A 13110-nucleotide genomic window follows, 5' to 3' on the forward strand; every position below is an offset into this window, starting at 1 on the left:
TAACTTAGATGCATATTCTTATGCGCTTTTGTATGTTCTTAACTAAAAATTCACTTCTTTTTTAATATATATAAATATATATAACAAACTTTGAGAAAATTATGGTGAATTTAGGTAAGAACCACACAAAAGATAGGGAAATGCACCAAAGTTTTTTCCTTTATTAATTGGATAGAAAATAAGTAAAGAAAATGAATGGAAGGAGAAAAAGAAGTAAATAAACGAAATATGCATAAACTGCTTCCTCATTCGCCTGATTTAAATATCTTAAATTCATAACAATGGTCTTTCATATTGTACACATAGACAACTTGTGCATAACTTATAACTTATATACACACATATACAATAGTTAGTAACAACTAACATTACAAAAAGTAGAGTATGATACAAAAGAATAATGAGTTGAGATACAACAAATCTTCTAATGGAGAAGATATCTTCTGTTAGCCTGTACAGTTAGATGTTAGTGCTTGATCTCTTTTTCTTATAGAACAGTTATGTCATCGCTTATTCGTCTTTTCCTTGCCTGCAGATATGCATTATTTCCCTTGTGTCAGGATTCAGGATTACTAAAGAGAACTATAACTTTCTTAAATAGAAAAATTACTCACCAAAAAAACTTGATTTTAAAGGAAAACGAATTGATGAACCTCTGACTCTCAGATCCCGGTTTTGTTTGTGACGACTATGTTTATCTATAACTGCAGAATTGTTGCTACTTTCTCCAGTCTGATAGTGTGCTACTTTACTTACCTTTTCATGGTACACAGCAGGCGGGGCAAGCCTCAATGGAGGCAAGTTTTCAAATTGCATAAATCTTTGATTTTTCTGCAAGCTGCTCAAGATCTCAAACTGCACAAACAAACAAAAGTAATGAAGTTTTTGGTTTGAAGGAAAGGGAAGGCGAAAGTTGGGGAGGCCGAGATTTAATTAGTTATTCTATTTGGTTCAGAGGCGGAGGGGAGAGATTCTAAAGCCAATTTATTTTCTATTTCTTATAACCTATGAAACAATGACATAGACACGAACATTAAACACAACACTGACACGTCGATACTATAATTTGAGAAAATGGAATGACGTGTCAGTTTCATGTCAGTACACTGAACATGCTTTCAATCGAAAATCTTGGCGCTGCATGGCTTATAATGTTTCAATTTATGCAATATTTATGAAAGGATATTTTAGTCATTGTATTAACAATATTTAAACATAATCTTCTTTCCCCTCCATATCCTCCAATACTCAATATATAAGTCAAAATGATGAACCAAATGACAAGGATATTATATTATATTGATTGAATGATGTAGAGGTTTGTTCATATTTTTACCCGTGATATCTGTTGCTGTCCTCCATACATATTCTCTGATAAATCACTGTCATGGTGGTGATGACTTGTACTTCCATGAGGGTATTGGCGTCTTGATGATAATTTATTGACTAAGCCATTCTCTGTAATTATAGATTTGTTTCTGGACTTCTGGGGTTTTTGGATAGGCATACATACAGGGCATCCAGACGAAGATGCTTTGCTTGACGACTCGACTTCAGAGGCTTCGCAATGGAGATGAATTGCATGGCCACAGTTGAAAATTCGAATTCCATTAGTAACTGAGTTCTTTGTTAGGAGGCAATTACATATACAACACACTGAACTCCTGGGAGCAAATCCATGAGAAGCCCCTTTCTTGAGTAAAGTCATGGTATAGAATGTATCATCCTCTATCAAGGACTTGGCAGCATCCTAAGTGCAGAAGTAGAAACAAGAGAAGAGAATAAGGATAAAAGATAAAACCCTTGATGATGAAAAGAAGATAGAAGAGAGTAATCTATTCATAAAAATTCCAGATATTCCATGCAATATTGAAACTAGGACTTTTATAAAAACAAAAACTAAACCGAGTCGTTAAACTGAACCAAAGCACAACAAAGAAAAATGTGACCAAACAGTACAGAAACTGAACTGAATCAAGTTAATATTCCGTGCAAGTCACTACCACTGTTCATGATTCGGTTCAGTTTTTGTTTTTTTTAACAACAGTTCTACAAGTCACAGCCAAACATAGCATGGTGAATATGAATGATATGCACAAGGATATCTTTACATCATTGCTCAAATCTGTACATGATGAAATCAAATATTGCCCGGTGAATATGAAACTCATACAAGCGCAGGTGTACCCTAAAAATATCTCGACTCCCAAGGAATTGACAACAAACACGACTAGAATAAAAAATATGAAAATTCAGATTTAACGCATCTTGACATGCTTCTTGGACCAGAGTTTGAGAAGATTTTATATAAAGCTTCAATTGATAAATTTTAATAAGAAATGTATGAATTGAAGAGAAATAATATAGTTAGTAAAGCTTAAGAAGTGAATCAAATTTAAAATATTACAAAAACAAAAATGAATAGGTTTATCTTACCAGAATTCTTCTTTCAAAGCCATACGTTCCAAGCATCCCCAATATAGTAAGTTTAAAATAGCCAAATTCTTGACTACCATTATCACTCAAGAGTTTGGACATGATAGCTGGAAGATGAACATAACCTATCATTCCCTCAACAATCTCTTTAATGAACTGGGATATCAATTTTCTCAAGATATCACCATTTCGGGACTTTGAAATCTTCCAACTGCTTTTATAGGTGTCTTTGTCCAGTTGTGAATCTGGTGATCCGGCTAGAACACCAAAATAATTTTTTCTTTCATATGATTTCTCTTCAACATATGAATCCATCAATGGATCACAAAACGAGTCAAGTAATTTAAACCAGTGTGCTTCTGACTCCTCAGGATTTAGACGAGGCGTGTTACGCTGACAAAGGCCGATACAGGCATGCAATAAATCATACATGCCATTCACCTATTGGTTTGTAGCAATTAAAAAGGTTAGGTTACCTAATACATACATACACTGCACAGCTATTAAACTAAACATGCATCTTTGAAACTTCACTAAAATGTTAAAACTCCTGGAACATATATACAAACCTCTTTTGTCTTTAAAACAGTGTTGTATACGTCTATATGGGAATAATCAAGCTTAGGATGGTTTGAAACTACAGCTTCCACAACAGCATCAAGCTCAACAAATTTATCATTTAGATCAGAAAGTGTAAGTGAAAGAGCACTACCAACATCACCAACCCTTTCCAATAAGAAAGCAGCAGCATCTAAAATGCCATATTCTTGGCATAGGCGTAAACAATGTTCCACACGATAGCTATCAAACATTTCTAGAAATTTTAGAACTGAACCTCGTTCATACTGGCATAACAGCTGCAAATCAAAACATTGGAACAAGCTTAAAACTACTGCAATGAACTAAATCACTTCCAAAAACAAACATTAAACATGAGAGGACAAGGAGCCAAAACACATTAATAAAGAATGAGAAACAAGGTCTGTGTATACAAGTCCAATCCTAAAGAGACAACAAAAAAACACATCAACACTACGCCTTAACAATCAAAAAGTCCAATCCTAAAGAAACAAATTGCCACATGACACATCCCAATCGCAAACACTACGCTTTAACAATCAAAAAGTCCAATCCTAGAGACAAATTGCCACATGACACATTCCAAGAACAACAAAAAACACATTAGCACTACGCCTTAACAATCAAAAAGTCCAATCCTAAAAAGACAAATTGCCACAATGACACATCCCAAAAACAACAAAAACCACATTAAGACTATGCCTTAAACAGTCAAATTAGCTTTAACTTCTAGATTGTATGAAAAATAAATTTTGAAAAAATTATCCTGCACATGCAAAAAAAAATAAAAAAATAAAAATAGTACAAAAACTCACCTCTAGGTAAAGCTCAATAAGATCATCAGGCACATGACTAGGATTTTCACGCATGTACTTGGGGAAATCGGATATATTTTCTAAGTAATCATGGATTCCTGGTGGAGGATCCTTAACCTGCTTTCCATTAGGGGGATTTGTAATAACACCCTTTGTCAAATGAGACAAGTCTAGGGTGCCAAATAAGTGAAGCTCAATGAGTGTCTTTAAATAAAGGAAAAGACTTCTTGGGTGAGAATGAAGTTTAGTGATGACATGGGAACTTTCATCACTAAAATGTCTGGTAACCACATGGAATGCACCTTCCCTGTGAGCAAGTGAAAAGAATATATGTAAATAAAGAATATTAGGTTACATAAATGGAAACAAAGAAACTATAAATGCAATATAACCTGCCAAAAGAATCTAACTTGAGTAAATGTAATAAAGATGACTACCTGCTGAGTTCAACCAATTCAGGAATTCGAGATAGGACTGCTGATCGGATAGCAGTATGGTCATTGCCAATCAACAGTGAGAATGTTTTGTTGATAAAGGAGAAGGCATGAACCGGCTCATCTACATCCTTCATATAGCTGTCCAATGCAGCCACATACTCATGTCTGATGGAATGAATCAATCCACAAACCTGAAACCCAACACAAGAGTTAGTAAATCACTCAGCTAGGTAACATCAATACTTAGTACCACTATGCTTCAAAAGATAGCATTGATAAACTGGACAATGTAATCTACCTGATAATATTTGGCGCTCTCACATAGGTCTAGCAAAAATGGCACATCCCAGTCGGACTCGGGAACTACTTCCAGAAGTGCAAGCACTTGCTTCTCTCTATTTTTTGGAGTTGAACTATGAGAGGAAACATTAGTTGAAAAGTGGTTATCCAATGTGAGATATTCCAATATCCGACAAAGCATGCCCTTTGAAACTTTAGCTCTTTGGTGAGCAACATAATATGCAATAAACTCAAACAGACAACCTTTGTCCTTCAAAGGCCACTCCATTGTTAATCCGTCATCACCACTACTAGAGGTTGTATCTGTCGGAACAACATTCATATCAATTATTTGAATAAGAGCATCCACTGTATTCTGAACTAAAATATTGTCAGTTCCAGTGACATTATTATTTTCTTCTTTTGCTTCTTCAATAGGTCTATCAGCTGATTCCAGTAAAGATGAGCTGGAATTTGAATTTTTATCTTCAATGAAAGCACATCGGAGGACATCTAATGTAGCTTCAGTGTCTAACTCTAAGAGAAGATATAGATTCAGGTATGGCCGTTTGGACACAGAATCTGAAACTATCCGTGATTTCGTAGCACTGGAATCCTCCAACAAAAACTCTACAAGTTCTTTTCTGAGAGATGGCAATCGCATAGGAGGAATAGTTCCATGGCCTACAATTATATGCAATATGTGAATCATCTGTATGTAGCATTATTGGAATACCTTTAAAGCAGAAAATCAATAAAAATAAATGAACTGGGAAAAAAATACCTGGTGGAAAGGCAAGACCTGTAAAGCAGTACTTGAGATAAACCAGCATTCTATACCTGTTTAAAGGAGAAACATGAATAAAAAAATACAGATTTAATTATAGCCGTCAAGTGTCAAGCGAAGACAATACTAACAAGTAACAATTTTCATTTTTGAGAAGTGTGGTGAATAAACTGCTCCCAGTTTTCACATACACAGGAGAGAACAACAGAATAACTGTAACCAATTCCCGATTGAATTTTTATATTTAGAATAAATGTCTAAATTTTTCTTATGAAGATCAGAACTGGATTTAAATAAGGTCAACAGACATAAAAGTTGCAGATAATAAATACAGAAAGTTTTGTTCAAGCATATTTCTAATATGATTTTCTTTTTTATTTAAAAAGAAACAAGTAAGGAGCCCTTATTTATTTGTTTTTCTCCAGTCCCATCTGAGGTCGGAAGATGGGGAAGGGTAGGCCTGAATAAGGAATGTACTGTATTAGAGAGATTCCCATCATTAATCAGGTTACTGAGTACTGTCTGCCACCAACTCAATTTGTCTTTTACTACTCTTCTTATAGATAAATTTCTCAAAGAGGAAATAATTGGTTTTTTGTTTTGTCTTGTTTAATGTATGAATACAAACAAAATCCATAAATTGGCATTCTTCAGTTACTAGTCAATTGTAATCCATAGAAAGCAAAGAATAATAAAAAATTAAATAAAAAGAGAAAAGTAGTGTACCCATGTGCAGTAGCATTTTCCTTCTGGCTATTTTGTAGGACTGCAAACAGCTCCTCAAGAGGTGCCCTAAAATCATCTAATCCTTTATTGAAGAGATACACCAGGGCACTATATAGTCCATGCTCCCGGCATAATCTGACAACCTATAAAGCATCAAATAATCATTCAAGAGCTATACAATTAAAAAATAATCGAAATTAAATATACTTCAATTGATCTAACAAGAACCTGATTAAAATCCAATGATGAAATATCCATGTGAAGTACGCATTGTTCAACCCGCTGCAACCACCCTTTCGTGCTATAATACTTTACCAGTTCTTGCATAATCTTCAGAAAAGAATAGCAAATCATCAAGACGAAACTAAAAATTTATACTGATAACCTATCATGGAACTACCAAAAAGTCTTAACATAATCCAATACCTCGGGAGGTAGAGATCCAAGCATGTCCTTCAAAATATATGGCTCCAGAAGTTCCAAAAATGTTTCTGGAAAATATTACAAAGTATTTGCACTGTCATCTAATTGAAATACACTGTCATCTAATTGAAATTGGAAAAGGAAAGGATAGATAAATAATGAAAGAGAACCCCAACAAGGCATTCCATCTTCATAGTTCATGTCAATTCAATAACCTAATTGTGGAAAAAAGCTTTGGTACAACATCCATGTTACTATATGACAGCCATGAATTGGTGAGACGTAAAAGAATTCAATAGTAGATGACTGTAATCATTTGAAAGTGGGTTGACTTTCTGCGCATGATTCTTAATAATCTCTATGCTACGGAATGTTGGAGATATGGGCAGTAAAGTGTCAATAAAAGCAGCAGTTCCATGTCGCAAGGATGAGAATCAAGGGATAAAATCAGTAAAAAAAGGTATTAGAGAAGTATGAGCAGCACCTAAAATGTTTGGTTAAGTGAAAAGAAGGCTCAAATAAACCCCTAATTGGAATGTTAATCAAACATAATGTTAAGTAGCGAATTAAAAGAAACAGAAACAATTAAGGCTGCTGGTATCAGGGATTAAAAACTAAAAAGGCACAAATGAAAAGAGAAGCCCTCAAAACAATATCCTACCACTCCAGAAGGCAAAGACAATACCTCTCTGTTGAACATGAACATCCACAAACTTGGAGAAAATTTTATCAAAAAGGATGTCTGTCCGTTTGATATGACAACAAAATTCAACAGCAACGCCACCAACACGAGTGTATTGCTCCTTTATTTCAGAATGCACTGAATTGCTTATACTATTTGAATCATTGGATTGATCAGGTTTTCCAATTTGGTTGCAGAAAGCCACTGAAATATAGGAGAACACTTCTTCAACATATGATGTAAGCAACTCCTCCAAGAAGGGCATTATAGCCTCATGTATAGCATCCAAGGTTCTAGGTAGATCAACAACCCCATGAGCATGGCCATCATAAAGAGTCATTGCCATGTTCAAGGCACCCATCCAGTCACCTGCTTTCCGTAAAACCAAGATACGCTCTTTCCAAGGGAGAAGACGAGAAATGATAAGATGTGTTGGACCAAGTATATAAATAGAAGTTCCTCTTACAGCAATGGCGTTATGATAAGCTTTCTCAGGATTTCCATATACGTTGATGAAGTGAGTATGATATGAAAGCAGTTCGTCTCCTCCAATACCATCTATACCAAAACTTGTTTGGTGAATCACAGTTCCATCCTTGGCAAATAAATTCAGTTGTCCGGTTGAAGTGAGAACTACCAGCATCTGAGCAAGTAGAATATCATCTTAAATACTCTTATTATAACAAGCAAAGAGACTCTCTTTAAAAAATAAAAAAAAGGAGATACAAGAGTAAATGGGAATGAAACAGTGAAGAATAAAAGTAGCCACATGTCTAACTAATCTAAGTAGGCAGATGATGATTTATTACCTGATCATCCAACCATGCCAGACCTATAGCTGCACTGTCAAGAGACCATTCTCCATATACTTTTAATTCTGATTTGACCAGCCTAGCAACCTGAACTTTGCGTTCCCAAGCAATTGCAAGCAGTGAAACTCTTTCAACAGTTTCTGCAGACGCATTCTCTACAAGAAAGTAAGCAACATTTAGAAATAAGACAACATGAGCCTACATAATTGTGTAAATGTGTCTACACTCCCAACAGTAACATTTCCCACCCAAATTGATCAACAGTACCATTTCCCACACAAATTGATGACCTATTACATCATTTTAAATTTCTCACAATGTCCTTAAGAATCCTCTGAATTGTGTTAACTGATACACTTTTCACTTTTGTGTTATTGTAAATAATAATATGTTACATAAGGGTAAATTTATCTGTTAAAATAATGACATAAATGTTTGATCAGTATCCAAGCACTGAGCTAGGAAAGTTCTTCAAGAAACTTCATGCACTCAAGCTTCTCAAAGAAGCTTGATTTTCTTCATTTCTTGGAGTCTTTATATTCTTTTTTACACTTTCATTCTGCTTTCTTTTAAATATAATATATTACAAAAACTAGATATGGATTCTGTCATTCATAAGTTGTGTAGCACCAACCTTCAAGTTAAAGCACACTTGACACATGCCGGACACCGACATTCATACGACACACGTTGGACAATGCATTCTAGTGTCGGAACATAAAAGTATTCTGTTTTTGCTACTACCCATTAATAAGGACACGACTCCAACACCTAACCAACACTTCTATTCAGCTATACATGAAAAGGGACACAACTGAGTACTGACACCAAAAATTTCAATTTATTTTAATGATGATGATCAATTAGAGGATGGACGGCCTTAAATTGATTAGATTGTTTTTACCTTTTTCGTGGTAGATGGGTGGATTGGAGGTTGTCAAAAAGTCCGACATCGGATATGAGATGGCCTGACAATGTGTTTATAACTGGGGGCAATCCGCACCTCACAAGCCGGTTTTGTGGGGTTGTGTTAGGCCCAACCACGAATTCTAAGTTAGGTGTAAGACATGGTTTAAGAGTTCATCATCTTGTCTAAAATCATTTTTTGTAAGGAAACAAAGTGTTCAAATTGTATAATGATGTCACTCAGTATATTTAGGTGAGACTCATTGTTATAGGGAAAATGTAATACTTAAGAAGTTATTTAGATACTAGGTGGGTAAACCCGTTCTTCTGATACATTGATGAATATATAAAATTTGATTCTCGATATAGATATGGTATAAAGTAGGCTCGTATTTAATTACACACACACACACATGCATGTCGCAATGTCCTATATTTTGGACATTACCAGTGTCTATGTGTTCTACATAGTTCGTAACTCGTGTAAAAGTACAGGTAATATGGTATAATACCCAGTTATAACAAAATAGATCCATACCAGTAGAACTACTTGTTTGTGTCATGTATTTCCATGCAGTATATGGCATAGAACCCTCCCGAATTCCATTTGGCCTGGGGAGTTGAGCATAGGCTACCAATGAAGGACTGAGTCGTACCTAAAACAGATATACTATCCTGAGTAAATAAGGCACAAAAAGTCTCAACAAAATTAAAATTGCAGGAGAGGTATATGGAACAAGGACAAACATCTCAATTTCATACCACCAAAGCAGTTTGATGGGTGACAAATACAACCACACCTTCTTCAACCAGAGAAGAGCCTTCGTTGAAGAGTTTCCAACCTGCATCTCCCCCAACAACACCCCCGACCATGCTACTTATACTGCTGGCCGAGACCATGGTGTTTCCTTGAGAATAAGAAGGACTTCCTCCGAATTCTCCAGAAAAGAGGGGTGAAGCAGATAGCACCAAACCAGTATTTTGCCCATCAAGAAGACACTAGGAAATTGATACAAGTTCAACAAACATGAGAAAAGTGATCATCAAGTTAAGTCACAATCCCTCTATATAACACAATGCTAGATATGATCCATTGCACACAACTGCAAAATATGATGTACCTGAGTTTTGAAGTTGAACCTATTAATCAAAACAACCATTGAGATATGATGCAAGAGAACCAGACCCTTGCAATCCCCCGTAACTGCTTTAAATTGACGAGTATTCTGAGGATCCTGTCCTAGAAAAAAAGCATGTACCACTGGTGCAGTATGCTCCCCACTAATAACTTTTACAGCTACCCCTTTCTGTACATCCCAAAGTGTAACATGACCATCACCATAACCAGCTAAAAGAAGATCTCCTTGTTGATTGAAAGACATGGACGTCACTGGAGCTTGTGATCGATCACCTTGTATACCAAGCATCAACATCTAACAAGTGATTGACAGACACTGATAAATGAAACTACATCTGACCAATAAATGCTTGAAATTAAAAACAGCCAGCATTACCAAAACTCCTATGCTAAACAATTTTTCTACTAATAACGTGTATGGAAGATTTTTAGCACATTTTATTTTCTTATATGGTTTTTCTCATTGTTTGAATACCTCTCATTTTTTATCTGAAATAAATAAAAATTGCATTGCTATATTGGGATTCTCATTCACTATGTCAAGCAACTTCTATATTCCATACAAAATCTGATTTCATGCAAATCTCAGAAAAAAATTTAGGAAACTAACAGCCTTAAACATAACATTAAATTAATTGCAATTATTTATAATATCACATTGAATATATTTGCAGACAGCGATATAAATTTCAATAATTCAACAAAAATAAAAGTTAAGCTAGTCCGAAAAGTTTGATTAAATCAGGGAAAAACCTTTCCATCTGTATTATCCACGTGATGAATGGAATATTTACTAGGAACTACAACAATAAGCCCTCTTGTCATTCCAACAGCAATGTAATTAGCATGAACTACCAAAACTTGAGCAGAACCATGCTCGCGTCTAAAATTTTGCGATGAAATGACCCTCGTGATTGCATTATCAGCATCAACATCAAAATAACCTAATGTAATAGACCCTCTCCGTACACCCTCAAGTCTCATTGGCTGCGCAGCAGCACCCTCTTCCAAATGTAAACCAGTTGAAGCATTCTTCTTCTCCAATTCCTCCGCTAAATCAAGCGGCTTCTTCAAAGAATCTAATTTTTTCTTTGTAACCCTTCTACTTTCCTGTTCCAATTCCTCGAGCGTCTCCTCCACCAGCTCAAAAACATCACCAATGGAACTACCATCATCACCACCACCACCACCATTCACTTCATCATCATCATTCACTTCATTCCCAATACCTTCACCACTACCATCACCGCCACCATCATCATTCATTTCATTCCCAATACCTTCAACAACACCAACACCATTCACAATTTCTTCTTTTTCATTAATACCATTATCACCAACATAATCAAAACTACTTTTTTCACCAAACTTATCTTCATTTTCATCATCAACATCATCAACAACAACATCAAAAGATGCAGAAATCAAACCCTTACTATCATGATCATGACCATTTTCAGCACCACCAACATCAAAAGGTGTAGACTTTGTAGAATCCAAACCGTTATCATCATGATCATGACTATTTTCAACAGAATTCAACAAATTAGAAACAAAACACTTATCTAAATCACTCTTCACATCATTCTTCATATTCACATCATCTTCATTCACTTCAATTGCATCAATTCTAACATCACCAACACTCTCACTCCTCTCCACAAAACCCTCAAATCTCTCCTCCAATTCAGCACCTCTGAAATCAACATCACCAACACTCCCACTCCTCTCAATTTTCTCACCAAATTCACTCAAAACATCGGAAATATCCGATTCGGATTTAATCGAATTGGAAATTCTCCTCCGGTGCATAATAGCCGCCGCATGTGGAGTCGGAACAGATCTCGACGCGGCAGCAGCAGCAGCAAGAGCAGCACCGGGTTTCGCATTCGGAGTAACACGACCAAACAACGACGAGAACAAGCGCGGCCGGGGAGGTTTATCACCGACCCTCACATTCTGCACAACCCGATCCGAAATGGATGCGGGTACGGGTTGAGGAAAGTGAGTGGGTTTGTTATTAGAAGGAGAAGGAGAAGGAGGTGGAGAAGGAGAGGGTGAGGATGATGATGATGATGAGGAAGAGCAGTCGTTGAGAATTTCGTCGACGGTACGGTGATGAATGGGCGGGAGATCGGTTTCGGTGTCGTCAGGAAGGAAAGAGCGGAGGTCGAGCTCCATCGGAGTTGAGTTAGTTTAGTTAGCTGTCGTGAGTTGTGGGTTTATGCAGTTTTCTTCCTGCACAAACTTTTTTTTTTTAAATAATTTTGTTTTTTTGTCAATATATATGAACTTCGGTTGCATCAGAGAGGATTAACTTTTATGGTTTTTTTTCTTCTTCATATATTTTAAGTTTAGTACACTTTTGATTACCTTATTTATTTATTTATTTTTATTTTTTTATATTTTGCAAAATTAATCTGTTAATTTTAAGTTGTAAGAAGTATCATACAATCAAGGATAAACTCTTCCACTTCTAAGTGTCATTGATCTTTCATTGGACTATATGAGTCCCATGTCTAATTAATAGGTGACACTATTGTGGACAAATTAATTTTGTAAGACTAGACATGATACAAAATAGGAATGACACCATTAGAGAGAGTGGGGGTAGCACATACAGTAGAAAAGTTGGTAGAAAATAGATTTAGATGGTTTGGACATGTAGAAAGAAGATCCGTTAAATGCCATTGTAAGAAGAGTAAATCAAATGGAAGAGAGTCAAGTTAAAAGAGGTAGAGGAAGACCTAAGAAAACCATTCGAGAAACCATTAGAAAAGATTTAAAGGTTAATGAGTTGGATCAAAATATGGCTTTTGATAAAACACTATGGCGTCATTTGATCCATGTAGCTGACCCCACTTAGTGAAATAAAGCTTGGTTGTTGTATTTACATAAATTTTATATTTAATTTTCGATAAATGTGTTCAATTTAACAATATCGCTGTTGTGAGTTGAGTTAGACTTTAAACACATAAAAACCCATATTTTAAGTACTTCATTTTACACGAGAGCATATTCCATATATGAATATGATGTAACCTGGCCCCACAAAATTACTTAAATCTCAAAATATTGTATGCCTCATAA

General features: G+C 35.6%; 1 protein-coding gene across 1 annotated transcript; it reads right to left on the reverse strand.

Annotated features, from left to right (window-relative positions):
- Positions 1-214: 214 nt before the first annotated feature.
- Positions 215-12282, reverse strand: LOC25500615 (vacuolar protein sorting-associated protein 8 homolog). Its single transcript, XM_024771740.2, has 18 exons — positions 10774-12282; positions 10004-10315; positions 9645-9881; positions 9421-9538; positions 7974-8131; positions 7168-7807; positions 6486-6550; positions 6288-6389; positions 6060-6202; positions 5331-5386; positions 4566-5230; positions 4268-4458; positions 3831-4137; positions 3006-3293; positions 2437-2877; positions 1337-1750; positions 615-855; positions 215-529 (listed from the first exon to the last, which is right to left on the reverse strand). The coding sequence occupies exons 1-18, from the start codon at positions 12199-12201 to the stop codon at positions 504-506; spliced, it is 5832 nt and encodes a 1943-aa protein (XP_024627508.2). The 5' UTR covers positions 12202-12282; the 3' UTR covers positions 215-503.
- Positions 12283-13110: the final 828 nt, after the last annotated feature.

Source organism: Medicago truncatula, chromosome 8 (assembly GCF_003473485.1).
Source record: "Medicago truncatula cultivar Jemalong A17 chromosome 8, MtrunA17r5.0-ANR, whole genome shotgun sequence".
NCBI lineage: Eukaryota > Viridiplantae > Streptophyta > Magnoliopsida > Fabales > Fabaceae > Medicago > Medicago truncatula.